The sequence below is a fragment of the Belonocnema kinseyi genome, chromosome 6 (genome assembly GCF_010883055.1).
Source record: "Belonocnema kinseyi isolate 2016_QV_RU_SX_M_011 chromosome 6, B_treatae_v1, whole genome shotgun sequence".
Taxonomy (NCBI): domain Eukaryota; kingdom Metazoa; phylum Arthropoda; class Insecta; order Hymenoptera; family Cynipidae; genus Belonocnema; species Belonocnema kinseyi.
This window is the reverse complement of record NC_046662.1, coordinates 64,918,291-64,933,335: the sequence shown is the minus strand read 5'-3', so window position 1 is coordinate 64,933,335 and position 15,045 is coordinate 64,918,291. Positions and strand designations below refer to the sequence as shown.

At 24.2% G+C, this 15,045-nt stretch overlaps 2 protein-coding genes across 3 annotated transcripts in view; one reads left to right on the top strand and one right to left on the bottom strand.

Moving 5' to 3' along the window:
* LOC117175426 (peroxisomal targeting signal 1 receptor) overlaps nt 1–4,183 on the top strand; it is a 36,915-nt gene extending 32,732 nt beyond the window's left edge. Inside the window, exons 6-7 of the mRNA XM_033365133.1 lie at nt 281–448; nt 3,210–4,183. Coding sequence (XP_033221024.1) covers nt 281–448; nt 3,210–3,249 — 208 coding nt within the window. The 3' untranslated portion in view covers nt 3,250–4,183. The remainder of the gene's footprint in view (nt 1–280; nt 449–3,209) is intronic.
* Nucleotides 3,761–15,045, bottom strand: part of LOC117174047 (DNA-binding protein SMUBP-2-like) — a 39,657-nt gene continuing 28,372 nt past the window's right edge. Inside the window, exons 9-10 of one of the 2 annotated variants that reach the window (XM_033362696.1) lie at nt 11,060–11,259; nt 3,761–4,267 (exon numbers count right to left, since the gene is read on the bottom strand). In XM_033362696.1, coding sequence (XP_033218587.1) covers nt 11,072–11,259 — 188 coding nt within the window. In that variant the 3' untranslated portion in view covers nt 3,761–4,267; nt 11,060–11,071. Of the gene's footprint in view, nt 4,268–10,698; nt 10,976–11,059; nt 11,260–15,045 lie in introns of those variants that run through there. The other variant, XM_033362697.1, reaches the window with a different exon arrangement.

Here is a 15,045-nt window from a genome sequence, read left to right as displayed (position 1 = left end):
TTTTCAATTGGTTATAAAAACACGTAAACTCAGAAGATGTGGACTGTGACTGCACCATATATCTAGTCGGGACTGGTGCTGACTGAAAACAGATGATTTGGAACGATTCGCGCGCCATCTGTTGGTCATTCTAAGGACTTATTGAACTACCCTCGTACTAAATTTGTTTGAAAAAAATAGTATAAATGGGAAAATACTTTTATTTAACTTTTTGAAACGAAAAAGAAGTTTTATTTTAAAGTTTATAAAATGAAAATGTGTCTTCCCTTTTTTTTTTTAGGGAAGCTGGCGAACATCTTTTGACTGCCTTGAATCAACAAGCTGCTGCAAAAGATGTTTTAGGAGAAAAAGCACCACCAAAAGCAATGTCTGATACAATCTGGTCGACTTTACGACTAGTCGTATCGCTCATGCATAAATTCAACCTTAGTGAGGCTGTAGAAAACAGGTAAATCTAACATTATATTTCATTTATAACCATAATTTGTTATCCAATGATTTTTACTTTTGAACTTCCTATCCAGAAAAAAAAATATTTGTTTGAATAAATCAATCAAGTTTATTGAAATTAAAGAAAAAAAAACTTTTAGACTGGAAATGGCAGTGAATTTATTTTTTGTCCGGGAATTTACAAATTAAAAAAAGCTGTCCAATAACTTGGAATATCATAAATTTCGTATCGCATCATATAATGCAATTTAAAATAAGTGCGATCTTAACTTTTTTTAAGTTTCAAGTTCAATTTATAACTTTTTAAATTATGAAATCATTCAGTTTACAAGCTGTAATTCTAAAATCTCTTACTTTAAAAATTTTCCATTTTAGTTGTTTATTTTTAGGCGTTCATTTTCAATTAAAAGGACTTTGAAATTCCATTTGTGAAGCCTTAATCAATTAAAAATTAAAAGCGTTTGAAATTAAAAATTTCGAGTGAAAAAAGTTTTAATTTGATCAATTGTAAACATAAATTAATGAATCATTTTTTTAATTAAGCAATATTGATTTCACATAATTTAAGGTTTAAAATCCAACTCTTTCAATTCGAACGCCTTATGAGTGTAAAGCCTTACAAGTGTGAATGTCTGATTGAAACTTTATAAACTACATATTTACATTTTTTTTAATAATCTCAAATTAATAGATTCATAATCAAAAACTTTTATTAAATCGCAAATTCGACTATAATATTATTTCAGTCTAAAAGATACCATTTTTAACTTTTTTAATTAAAAAAATAATCATTTTTAATATTGAGCAATATTTTACTATTTAAAATCAACAACTATAAATCAGATATTAAAAAGTAAATAATTGAAAATTGTATTGTTCCATATGGAAAGACTGGAATCGTTTAAATTGCAGATTTCTATTTTTAACATTTTTAATTTTTAATTAAAAATTTAAAACAAAATGCAGATTTGTGAAGATTTCGAAATAAAATTTTGAATCCATGTAAGGATTTTAACAGGTTTTATGATAATTAAGCAATTTTCTTAAGATTCCTAGGAAAATTTTAAATGATTTGCAAATTTTTAAAACATAATATAAAATTTTACAGCAATATTTTTAATGTTGCAGGATTTAAAAACATGAGAAAATTTTGAATTATTTTAAAGATATTTAGAAGTTTTGAAACAATTTCAAAAATAATTCAAAATTAGAAAAATTCCAAACAATTTAAAAAAGAATTAGATTATTGAAATTAAATTTTAAAGGTTCTTACGGATTTTGAAAGGTTCCAAGATAATAAAAAAATGTTCTTAAGATTCCTGTAAAAATGTAAAATTATTTTTAATGTTGAAAATATGATTTTAAGAAAACATTTTAAAGTATTTTTTTACAAAAACGAATTCGGATCTATAATTACAAAAAATTCTGAAGTGTTTGAAGCGTTCTAAAAGGTTTTGAAAAAAAGAATATTTTCAAAGTTTTCGAATTATTTTAAAGATACTTGCTTTGCAAAAATTTAATAAATAATTCAAAATTATAAAAGGTTGCAATAAACTTTTTTAAAAAAGTAGATGTTTTAAGCTTTTGCAATTAGAATTTGAAGCTTTTTATAGGTCTTGAAAGATTACAAGATAATAAAAAAATGTTTTTAAGAAATTGCAAAAATAATTTAAAGTTTGAAAAGTTTTCAACAAAATATTTAAAAGATTTCGAAATAAAATTTTGAAGCGTTTTAAAGATTTTGAAATTATTGAAGGTATTAAAAAATAAAAAATATTCTTAATATTTCTGGAAAAATTAATTTTAAGAGAATGTTTAAAAATATGTCAAAGCTATTTTTCAAGGGTAAATAACAATTAATTAATTTTTAGTAAAAATGACTTATAATAATTAAACGTCTATTAAATAAATATACTGTTAAAAAAATTAAATCGTTTAATTTTTCTTGCTGAAAATTGTTTTAAAAAGATATAATTGTGTAAATTTGTTGATTCATTATTGAATTAAGAGCATTGCAAATAATATCGTGGAATTATATATTTTTTAATCTTTGAACTGTACATTTATATAACTGTATATTTAAAAGTTCTTAAGAAATTAAAATAATAATTTAAAGTTTGAAACGGTTTCCAAAAAATGTTAAAAAATTTTAGATGGAAGATTTAAGACAATAAAATAATAAAAAATATTCTAGAGATTCCTGGAAAAATTGTTTATCATTTTTATTTAAAAAAATTAATTTTAAGAGAATGTTTACAAAAATTTGAAAGCTATTTTTCAAGTTTAAATAACAATTGAATCATTATTAGTAAAATATGACTTATAATAATTAAACTTCTAATTAAAAATATACTGTCTTACTTAAAATTGTTTGAAATGATATAATTTTGAAAATTTGTTGATTCATATTTTAACAGTTAAAAATTTTTTAACTTGAACTGATTAATTATTTATTATTGTAGGGCGTTCGAATGAGATGTTTTTCAATTTTTATTTTGTAAAGTTTAAAATTAAATAGTTTCACTTTGAGTATTTTCATTGGCATTTCTGTTTTTATAATTTCAAATGAAAATAATTGTAGCGTTAAAGGTCCGAGTCTTTTAATTTCAACGGCAGTAACTAAATTTTTGTAAATCAGGAAATGGTCAGGATTTTTTTCCTCGATCAAAACGGCCAGCCGTCCAAGAAATTTAATTGAATTAAAATAAAAGTTTGTTTGTTTGAAGAAAAGTCTTTCTTACATTGTATTCTTATTTCAGAGATCTAGAAACGTTAAACAAAGAGTTCGACATGGATTAAAGACTATTTTTGGACAACATATTGGGAATGCTGAAATTAGGACTGTTAAATATTTACAATACCAGAATACATCGAGAAGAGGAGGTCGATGTATGTTAAGTGCCGATTGCAGTTTAGCGCAGATAGGAATCTTTTATAAGTTTGTAGGTAGAGCAAAACAAAAAAAATACGGAAAAACAATAAAAATTTAGTACTATAAGGTATTATACACTCGTTATCTGTTTAGAGTATATTTTCCTTGGTAAAAAGACTTTTGAAGGGAAGAAACCCTTTTATAACAATCCCCTCGTAACTCTTTTTTAACGCTACGTTCGCTTTTTTGAACAACCGAGCCTTGTATATACACAGAATTATGAAAATCTCACGCAGCGGCTCTTATACTGCGATTTTACAGGGGAAATAGGGGGAATTCCATTAACAACATCTTTTTTTCTTCGAGTATTGTAATTGAATTTTAGTTTATAAGTTTCTAGAACGATACTGAAATTATTATTTTATCTGTAACGTCTTCTTTTTTTTTAAATCATTATCCTTTTTTCCGAAAGACAACTTTCCATTTACAGAAAGTGTGCAAAAGAAGACTTGAAGAGAGCCTATAATTTTTATACTTTATGAGATCCTAGCGAATTGGCACTTTTAAAGCTCAAAATGTAAAAGCAATTGTCAAAACCGGGCGCAATGAGTTGACTACTGCATACCTGCATTTGGACTGCACGATTTTTATGTTATTTCGTTGTAATTTATGTGACCAAACGACTAAATTTTAAGCTGGAATCAAACAGTTTACCTTTGTTGACTTTCTTTCCGAAGACTTGATAAATCTTTATATAATCGGATGCAAACATTTTTGAGTAAAATTGTATGAAAATACTTTTAACTATGTACACGGTTTTGCGCTATTTTGGAAACAATAAATATGTTAAAACGAGAAAGAGTCTACGATTAAAATTTTTTTTTTCTTCTTTCTCCATTTTCAAGAAACTTCCTATTTTCCCCCTTTCTCTAGCTTCTGCGAGTTCTGCGAAAATTTTAATTTGATAAGTAAAAAATAGCTTTTTCTATAGAAATTGTTGATAAAGATTTATAGTAGCGTCAACGAAGCATGTTAGTTGGGAGTCCTAAAGAACAGTTCCGATTTTGATAATTAAAAAAAATATATATCATTTAAAATCATAAACCTTTTGGAGGGGGCAAACAAGTATTTCTATCGTTTAAACAATTGTAATGATATTTAACTGTAAACAACTTTTTTATACAATATTCATCAAAAACTTAAAAAAAAAACATATTTATATTTTTTATTCATATTGCAGTCATAAATAGCTAAACATTAAATCAAAATACAGTACAAATTTTTCGAATAATTACTTATCATTTTTTTGTATATAATAGTGCAGTGACATAAAATTAATATACATAACACAATTAGAAATGTCTTTATTTATTTAGTATTTTAAAAAATTAATGTTGCGAAATTTAATATTCTGTATCAGAGATTACTGAAAATATAATGAAATTGAAATAAATATAATTCTATGATGACTTATTTATCAGTTTTTTGAAATATTTTATTAAATGTAAATAATTTAGTGCTTTACTCACATATACAAAAAAAGAAGATTTAATTTTCATTAATATTCTGCGTATCAGAGATACGATTAATCGGAGACGATTAATCGCAATGGGTAATAACAACATCACGCTTGTTTATTATGCGAGTTAAACAAATACATTACCTTTTTCATTACCACGCTACGTGGACATTTTATCTATTTTTACTGTCTCTAACAACTTATTACCTTCTTTTCCTTAAATATCCACAAACAATTCTGAAACTATCGATTTCCAAAATTACTTTCCCATGGTCTCTTTTCATGATAATATCTCGAAGAGATTAAAATTATTTATAATTAATTATTTTAGAGCTTTAGTAATAACTATAACCCTTGCGAAAAAATATTATAGGGGATTCAAAAGTATTCAGAATGGGCCGTCCAAAAACACATGGAAAATATAAATGTGAATAACAATTTTTTGAAATTAAAAAAAAATCAAAATAAATTTTTACAAAACTTTCTTATTCTCATAGCAGAATTATTTTGTACTAAATAATTTAATTTTTAACCGAAAACATGAATTTTCAACCGAGAAGATTAATTTTTTGGAGAAAAAGGCGAATTAAAAAAACAATATGAATTTTTAAACAGTCTATTGGATTTTCAACTATGAAAGATAAATTTTCGGCCAACTAGTTGCATTTTCTTCCGAGAAAAATAAATTTTACCAAAAAATGAAATACTATAATTTTCGATCAAAAAAATTAATTTTTTACAAAAAAAAACCAAATGTTTAAAAAAATAGTTAAAGTTTTAATCAAATAGATGCATTTTTAACTAAAGTGATGAATGTTCACCTGAAATAGTTTAATTTTTATCAAAAAATAAAGAATAAAACAAAAGTCAAGGACTTTAAAAAAAATTAAAATTATCAACCAAAAATATCAATTTTCAACTAAAGCCATGTACCAAACAATACATTTTTAACAAAGTACTTCAACTTTTAACCCAACAGTGGAATTTTCGACTAAAATGATTAATTTTATACCTTAAAAGACGGATTTTTAAGTAAATATAATGCAATAGTGTGTCAAATACGTACATATTTCTTGACCCACACAGCAAATTTTTACGATGTAAATATATAATTATTGATATAGAATTTATTTTAAATACTTTTTTAAATTCTGAAATTACTATATAAAGGGATTTTCAGAAAAAATGGGGACAAAACTTATTTTTTTAAATAAATATCATAAATATTGTTTAAGCAATATAAATAATTGTTTTCCCCCTCCGAAAGGTTTCTGATTTTAAATAATATAAAAAACAAAATTAAAGAAAATACATTAAAATCGGAGCTGTTGTTGAGGACTTCCAAATTTTGCCTGATTTATGTATTCATCGAATATACTATTATATTTCATTTGTAAAATAAAGTAAAAGAGAGAAAAATCAATATTTTAATTACTGGTCACTTTTTCTTGCATAGTTCTGAATTTTACAAACATAACATTATTGTCTACTGAAAAAATTCAAAGTATGTGTTTTGATAAAATTCTCTATTTTTTTTTACCAAATAGTGGAACTTTTAACTAACAAAGATAAATTTTCAACCAAAAAGATAAGTTTGCAAACAAGAAGATTAAGTTTCTATTAGAAAAACAACATTTCAACAAAATTTGCAAAAAAAACAAAGTAAAATTTCAACCAAAAAAGAATATATTTTCAACAAAAAATGGTTTTCAAGCACAGAGTTTAATTTTCTACCAAAAAGTCGAATTTTCAACAAAAAATTTCATTTTTAACCGCAAAATAATAATTTTTCAAACAAACTGATTAATTAAGAATCAGGATTAATTCTGAACTAAAAGAGAAGATTATGCATCCAAACGGTTATTTTTAAACAGTTAACTTTTCAGTTAAGCAAAAAAAGTAAAATATAATAGTTGATATTCCAACAAAAAAATTTAAATATTCAATAAACACATTTAAATTTAAACAAAAAATAGGAACTGGAAATGAAACACTTAATTTTTTAGTGCAAAAATTAATTTTTTTAATGTATATTATAAATTAAACAGTTCAATTTTCATCGAAAGGACTTAATTTACAACTAAAAGAATTGTAAACAAAAATAAAATAGTTCAATTTTCGGTTAAAAACATAATTTTCAATAAAAAAATAGGTCTGAACAAAATACTTAAATTTTCAACCAAAAATAATGAATTTTCAACAAAAAATATGAGTTTTCAAACACAATGTTTAATTTTCTACCAAAAAATCGAATTTTCAACTAACAATCTAATTTTTAAACGAAAAAAGATTTTTCAACCAAACAGATTGAAAATTAAGCATCAAGATTAGTTTTGAACTAAAAGAGACGATTTTGCATCCAGATGGTTAACTTTTAAAGAGTTAACTTTTCAGTTATACAACTAAAAAAAAAAAAACAAAAAAAATTATTTTCACCGAAATAATTTATTTTAAACCAAAGAGATGAATCTTCAAGAAACAAAGTAAAATATAATAGTTGATATTCCAACCAAAAAATATTCTAAATTAAAATTCGATGCATATAACCAAAAAGGACGAATTTTCAAGAAATCGTGTAATTTTTTAAAGAAAAGAGATCACTTAATAACAAAAAATAAAACAAAAATGTTTTGTGAAATTCAGACCTACATATATGCAAGAAAAACTGACCCTACTTAAAATATTAAGTTTTTCTTCTAAAACTGAATATTCAAATAATAATAATAATTTTATGAATGAACGATAAACTTTCATGAATACTTTGTAGAAAAAAAACTATTTTTCATATATTAAATTTGAACTTTCGCAAAACTCAGACCCGAAAAGATCGCGCACTCTGGTGAATGCTAAGCTCCTCCCCTTAAATCTGATTAAAATAATAGATCCAATTAAAAAATCTAAATATTTCTTTTTAAAACTTAATTTTTTTTGTTGAAAAGTCTACTATTATACTTTTTATTTCGGAATTCATATCGTTTGGTTAAAGATTCTACAATTTGGCTTAAAATAAAATTCTTTCGTTGAGAATTAAACTGTTTTGTTAAAAATTCATCCTCTTTTTGGTATAAAATTCCGCTACCTGTTTGAAAGTTGAACCTCTTTCATAAAACTTAATTTTAATGATTGTAAATTCAAATATTTTCTTGAAAATTCGTGTTTCTGCGGTTAAAAATCAAAATCCTTAACTGAAAAGTTAATTATTTCAGTTTTGGCTGAATATTTATCGCTTCTAGTTGATAATTCAAGTATTTTCATTTTTCGTTGAGAATTTACCATTTATTTATTGGTTAAAATTGAACTAGTTTGTTGAAAATGTGTTTCTTTTTGTTGATAATTAATTTTTTTAAACTGGAAATTCAACTATTCCGTTTTTGGTTGAAAATTTAACTACTGTTCATAATTTAAATATTTTGTTGGAAGTTTTTTTAATTGTTTTTTTCTATTTGAAAATTTAATTACTTTGATTACAACTGAATTATTATAGAATCCAATTTAAAATTTTGGTAAAAAGTTCACTTTTTTGGTTGGAAAGTCTAATATTATATTTTTGGTTCAAAATTCATTACTTTCGATTAAAAATTCTACTGTTTGGTTCATAACTCAATTATTTAGTTTTAAATGCAACTATTTACTTGAAAAATCATCTTTATGGTCAAAAATTCAAATACTTGATTGAAGGTGAACGATTGGTTGAAAAATAATTTTTTTGTTCGAAGATTGTTGAACATTCGTCTCATATTTAAACATTCATAATTTCAACTAAAAATTAAAACATTCCATTCTTGGTTAAAAATGTATCATTTTTAGTTAAAAATTCAACTCTGCGGTTGATAATTTATGAATTTTATAAAAAAATTGATCTTTCTTGGTAAAAAGTTAATGTTTTTGACTGAAAATTCGGATGCTGTTGAACGCCTTTGTTGATTTTTTTAAATCGTTCTAGTCGAAAAATTATTTTGTTTGTTTGAAATTATTAATATGACCAAAAAATTTACTACTCCTTGGTCGAAATATAAATTTTGACTAGACAAATCAACTATTTGATTAAAAATGCGATTATCTTGAAAAAATTAATTCTCTTTGGTGAAAAATTCGTCTTTTCTGAATGAAGATTCAGCATAGTTGACAATGTAACTATTTTGGTTGAAACTTCAACTATTTCCTTCGAAATAAAAAAACTTTGTTGAGAAAACAAATCTGTACACTACCTTGGTTCAAAATTGAACTATTTTCTTGAAAAATATTAATTTTTGGTTGAAAATTCTTATTTTCTGATTGTAAATTTAACTGCATTGTATAATATTCGTCCATTGGCTTGCAAAATCAATAATCTGACAGAAAATTAAAATATTTGTTTGAAAATTTCACTATTTTGGCCAAAAATCTTTTTTTGTTGTTAAAAAATTATTTTTTTACTTAAAATTTAACCATTCCATTTTTGGTTGAAAATTTATCTTTCTTAGTTAAAACTTCAATAACATATTTGGTTGAAAAATTATGTATTTTATTGAAAATTCGTCTTTTTTGAAAAATAACAACATTTTTTATTTCAAATTCTAATATTTTGTTGAATTTTGTTGATCTTTGTCGAAAACTCATATTTTATGATTGAAGATTCCACTCGATTCAAAAAAAAATCGTCACTTAGCTTGAAAATTCAACAACTTGATAGAAAATTAACTTTTTGATAAAAAATTCATACTTTTGGTTGGAAGTTGAACTATTTTGGTGGAAAATTCAACCATTTGGTTAAACAATGTTCACCCCTTTGGTTGTAAATGCATTTAATTTTTAGAAAACTCGTTTCTTTGTTGTTAAAAATTAATGTTTCTAACTGAAAATAAAACTCTTTAATTCCTGTTGAAAACCTATCTTTTTAGTCAACTGTTTTGTTGATAATTCTTCCTTTGGGATTCAAAATTCATCTTTCTTCGTTAGAAATAAACTGTTTAGCTTGAAAATTCAATTATTTGATTAAAATGCAACTACTTTGTTAGAAATTAAATTTTTTTTGTTGAAAATTCAACTATTTCGTTAAAATCATCTTTTCTGGTCAAAAATTGAATTGTTTTGTTAATAATTCCTCTTATAGGAATTCATATTTCTTCGTTGAAAATAAGCGCTTTTGTTGAGAATTAACTTTTTTCTTGAAAAATCAACTGCCTTCCAAAAAATTGCTCTTTTTGGCTTAAAATTCAACTATTTGGTTAAAAAAGCAACTATTTTGTTATAAATGTAATTGTTTTGTTGAAAAATTCCCTATTTTGTTAAAGTCATGTTTATTGTTCAAAATTCGTCCTTTTGAATTGAAAATAAATCCTCTTTATGGTAGAAGAGACATATTTTATGTTTGAAAATGAACATTTTTGTTGAAAGTTCAACTGTCTTAAAAAAAAATGGTCTTTCAAAGTTGAAAATCCAACTATTTGGTCAAAAGCTCAACTATTTTGTTGAAAATTTATCTCGTTTACTTGAAAGTTCAACCATTTTATTGTTAATACAACTGATATGTTGAAAATTATTTTATTGTTGTTTAAGTCGTTTTTCTTTTTGTTAAAAAATTAATGCACTTTGCTGGAAATTCCCCTATTTTTTTTAGTCATCTTTTTTGGTCGAAAATTCAACTGTTTTGTTGAAAATTCTTCCTTTGAGATTGAAAATAAATCTTCTTTATGGTAGAAAAGTCATATTTCATGTTTGAATATTAACTTATTTTGGAAAATTCAACTGTCTTTGGAAAAAATGTTCTCAATGACTTGAAAATTCAACTATTTGGTCGAAAGATCCATTACTTGCTTGAAAATATATCTCGTTTGCTTGAAAGTTAAATTATTTTATGGCAATTGCAACTATTTGTTTTAATTATGTTGATGTTTGAAAAGTCGTCTTTTTTGTTAAAAAAGTACTCCATTTGGATTGAAAATTCTATTATTTGTTCGAATGTTCAATTCTTTTCTCGATTTATTTTTATTCGTCATTTCAGTCGAAAATTCATCTCTTTGGTTGAAAATTTAAATAATTTGTTAAATAAATATAACTATTTTACTTTTGATTGAAAATTTGTCTTTGTTGACTTTATTTATGAAGATTTTCTGAATCTTTATACAATCGGATGCAAAGAATTTTAATCAAAGCTGTAAGAAAATAATTTTAACTATGTACACGGTTTTGGGCTATTTTTAAAACAATAAATATGTTAAAACAAGAAAAAAACCTACAATTTACATGTATTATTTTTTCTTTGACTTTTTCGAGTCCTCCTTTGTGGATTTCGGTTTCCTAGCTTCTTCCAGTTTCTTTAATTTTTGTGCAAATTTATCTTTATCCTGTTTTTTCGCAGGCGGTGGCATCCGGTGTCTGAATTCTTTCCTTTCCTTTCGACGAACTGCTTCCCCGCAACCGTGAATTTCTTGCATTCCTGTTTTTTAAGATAAACGTGCAAGATTAGAATAATTATTTTCAAATAACTGATAAAAATACTAAGGGGTCCTCCATACACTAAATTACCAATCACTTTTATACGTCCGACTTTATACTCATTTCCTTATTTTTCCCGTTTACAAAGAGTTCTTTTTTTGTCCTGTTGCCAAGAAACTTCCTCTTATTTCCTTTTTTCTAGTTTTTTTTTTGCTTAAATGTGAAGTGAATTAATAGAACCAAATAAAAAAACCAAATATTTTTGTTAAAAGTTAATTTCTTTGGTTGAAATGTCTACTAATGTATTTTTGGCATGGTATTCATTTCTTTCGGTTAGAAATTCTGCAATTTGGTTGATAATGCAACTATTTTAAAAAAAAGTAATTTTTCGGTAAAATTCGTTTTTTGGTTGAAAATTAATTTTTTTAAATGAAAATTTAACTATTCAATTTTTTACTGAAAATTGATCGTTTTTAGTTGATAATTCAAGAATTAAAATTTTTACTGAGAATTCATTTTTTTGTTGAAAGTTTAACTACTTTGTTAAATATTCATTTTACTGGTTGATGATTTGAATATTTTTTTGAAAATTCTCTTGTTATTGCACGGTCGCAGTTTTAATCGACGAGATAAATTCCCGGTCATTTCTCGGTTTTTTCCGGTTCGCAAATATTTTTCAAGGTCAATGAAATTAAAAAAATGGAACACTAAAGCTAACAAATTTTCCACTTGAGGTTATAAAAACGGAGCTTCAAATGAAAGCACTCAAAGTGGAACTGTGAAATTTTGAACTTTTAAAATTGAATTTTAAAAGTTTTTAATTGAAAATTTTTCTATTCAAATGCTCAATAATTTACGCGTATAAAATTGAAAAATCAATCAATGAACTTTGAAATTTTCAAAATTATATAATTTTAAGGAATTTTAAGCTAGAAAAATCAAATATTGAAAAATTGAAAATATTTTAACTGAACACTTCTTAAATTAGAAATTTAACTATTTTCTTTTTACACAGTTTAACCATCCTTGAAAAGCTTAAAGATTTCATTTCAAAATCTTGAGAAGTCTAGAAGTTGTTTTAAATTGGCTTTGAATTTAAAATTATTTTGGAAATTTTTTCAAAACTTCTAATGATCTGTCAAAATGAATTGAATTTTTTTTACAATTTTAAGACAATCCTACAAATTTTAGAAAATTTCTTTACAATTTGGATGTATAAATAACAATGGAATATTTATTATTTGTAGGCGAAATTTGAGTAATTTTAAGAGATATGTAGAAATTTTGAAAAGATTGAAACGTTAATGCAAAACTTAAAATGATAGCCTAATATAAAAGAAAATTTAGATTTTCGCTGATTTTAAACAAAAAAATTAGATTCTTTTCGAGAATTGTGAAAGGCTTCAAAAGAATAAAAATATTTTCTTAAGATTCATAGGAAAATTAAAAATAATTTTTCATTTTAAAAAATTATTTTAAGAGAATATTTAAAAAGTTCTTTAAAGATTTGAACAAAATTTTCAAAAAAGATTCTAGAAGATTTTAAGAGAAGTTTCTATAATTGGCATGATAATTTGTAATCTTTTTAAAACTCTATTCTAAATAAGAGCATAATTAAAAGACATAGAATTTCCACTAATTATTTTTAAACTGTTGAGATCGAACGTGGACAGATTTTTCTTCTACAAATTTGTAAAATTCCCAGTCAAACAAAAATTCACTGTCATTTCCCGGTTTCAAAAAATTCCCGCTCATTTCCCGGTTTCAGAAAATTCCCGGTCATTTCCCGGTCTAGCGGTCACCCTGCGTTGAAAATTTGTGTTTGTTTGAAAATTCAACTATTTGGTTAAAATTTTTATTATTTTGTTAAAAGCTGAATTAGTTCGTTGAAAATTCAACCATCGGGATGAAATTTGAACGACTTTGTTAAAAACTCATTTGATTGATCTTTTCTTCCCTGTTGTCAAGAAACTTTCTCTTTTTCCCCTTTTTTTCGTTTTTCTTTCTTGATTAAATGCGAGCAGAATTAATTCTAGAATTCAATAAAAAAATCTGATTATTTGGTTAAAAAATAATTTTTTTGATTAAAGATTCATTTATCTGGTGGAAAATGTAACGAATTGTATGCAAAATTGTTGTCTTTTTTTGTTGAAAATTAAACTATTACGTGAAAAATGTATGAATTAGTTTAAAATTCATTTTTTTTGTAGAGAATAAATTTTTTTGGGTTAAAAAGGCAATTTTTTGTTTGAAAATTAATGTTTTAGTTGAGGATTCAAGTATTTTGTTAAAAATTCGCTTTATGTGGGTAAAAACTAATTTTTTACATTGAAAATTCAATTATTTTGTTGAAAACTATTTTTTGTTGGTAAATTCATATCTTTCTGTAGAAATTTCATCTTTTAGATTATAAATGTACATGTCTGGTTAAAAATTAATCTGTTTCGGTCGAAAATTAATTTTTTTTTTGTTAAAAATGTAACAATTTGGTTAAAAAATGATGTACTTTGTCGACAATTCGTTTGTTTTTTTTGTAGAGAATCAATTATAATTATTACTAATTTCTTAAAGTTCATTTTTTAATTGAAGATAAATAATTTTAGTTGTAAATTAATTTTTAACTGTAAAAATTATATTTTTTAACTGAAAAGTGAACTATTTTACTAAAAATTAAAATGATTTAAAAATACCATTTATTTAGTGTCAAAAATTTACAAACGATAACAATATAAACTAAAAATTGATGAAATAAAGTTTAGTTTAATATCACACCCATTTTACTTTTTGTTGAAAATTTATCTTTCCAAGATAAAAATTCAACTATTTGATTGAAAATTCATTTACCTTAATAAAAATTCATCTTTTTTGGCCAAAAGTTAATCTTTTTATGGAAAATTCTAGTATTTAGTTATAATTAATTCTTTTCTTTAATTTATCACCTCAGTCGAAAATTCATCTCCGTGATAGAAAATGTAACTATTTAAAATAAATCATTTTCTTTTAAATAAATTTGTATTACCGTAAATTTGACTACATAATTTTTGGTTGAAATTCAAACTGTTTTGCAGAATATTCTTTATTCTCGATAAAAAATTCGTCATTCTGGATTAAAAATTCAAATGTCTTCTAAAAAAATTCGTCTTTTGACTAGACAATTCGACTATTTTATTGCAAATTTTACAGGATTATACTAATTGATTGAAAATATTTGGTAAAAATTCCTTTCTTTTTTGGTTGAAAATTAATTTTTTCAAACTGAGAAAGTAACCATTGAATTTTTTATTGAAAATTGATGTTTTATAGCTAAAAACTAAAATACTTTGTTGAAAATTCTTTTCTTTCGCTAGAAAATTAATCTTCTTGTTAAAAAATTCATCCTTTTCGGTTAAAAATTCAATTGTTTGGTTAATATTTAATCTGTTTTAGATAAAAATTAAAAAATGTTGTTGAAAATTCCACTGCATTGTAGAATATTCGTCCATTGGCTTTGAAATTCAATAATTTGGGTAGGAAATTCAACTATGTATTTAGTTGAAAATTAACTTTTTGGTTAAAAATTCAAATTTGTTGTTGAAAAATAAACTATTTTGGAAGAGAATTGAACTGTTTAGTTGAAAAATCGTTTGTTTTTTTTAAATTAATTTTTTACCTGAAAAGGGGGAGGGTCGGTAAGGCCGGTTTTTGGCCTAATATATTTTTGGACCAAAAAATCTGAAAAAATGATGGTAGTATCTTATAAGTATCCCGAGTCGATTGCACGCTAAACGGACTACCCTCCACCCCCCCA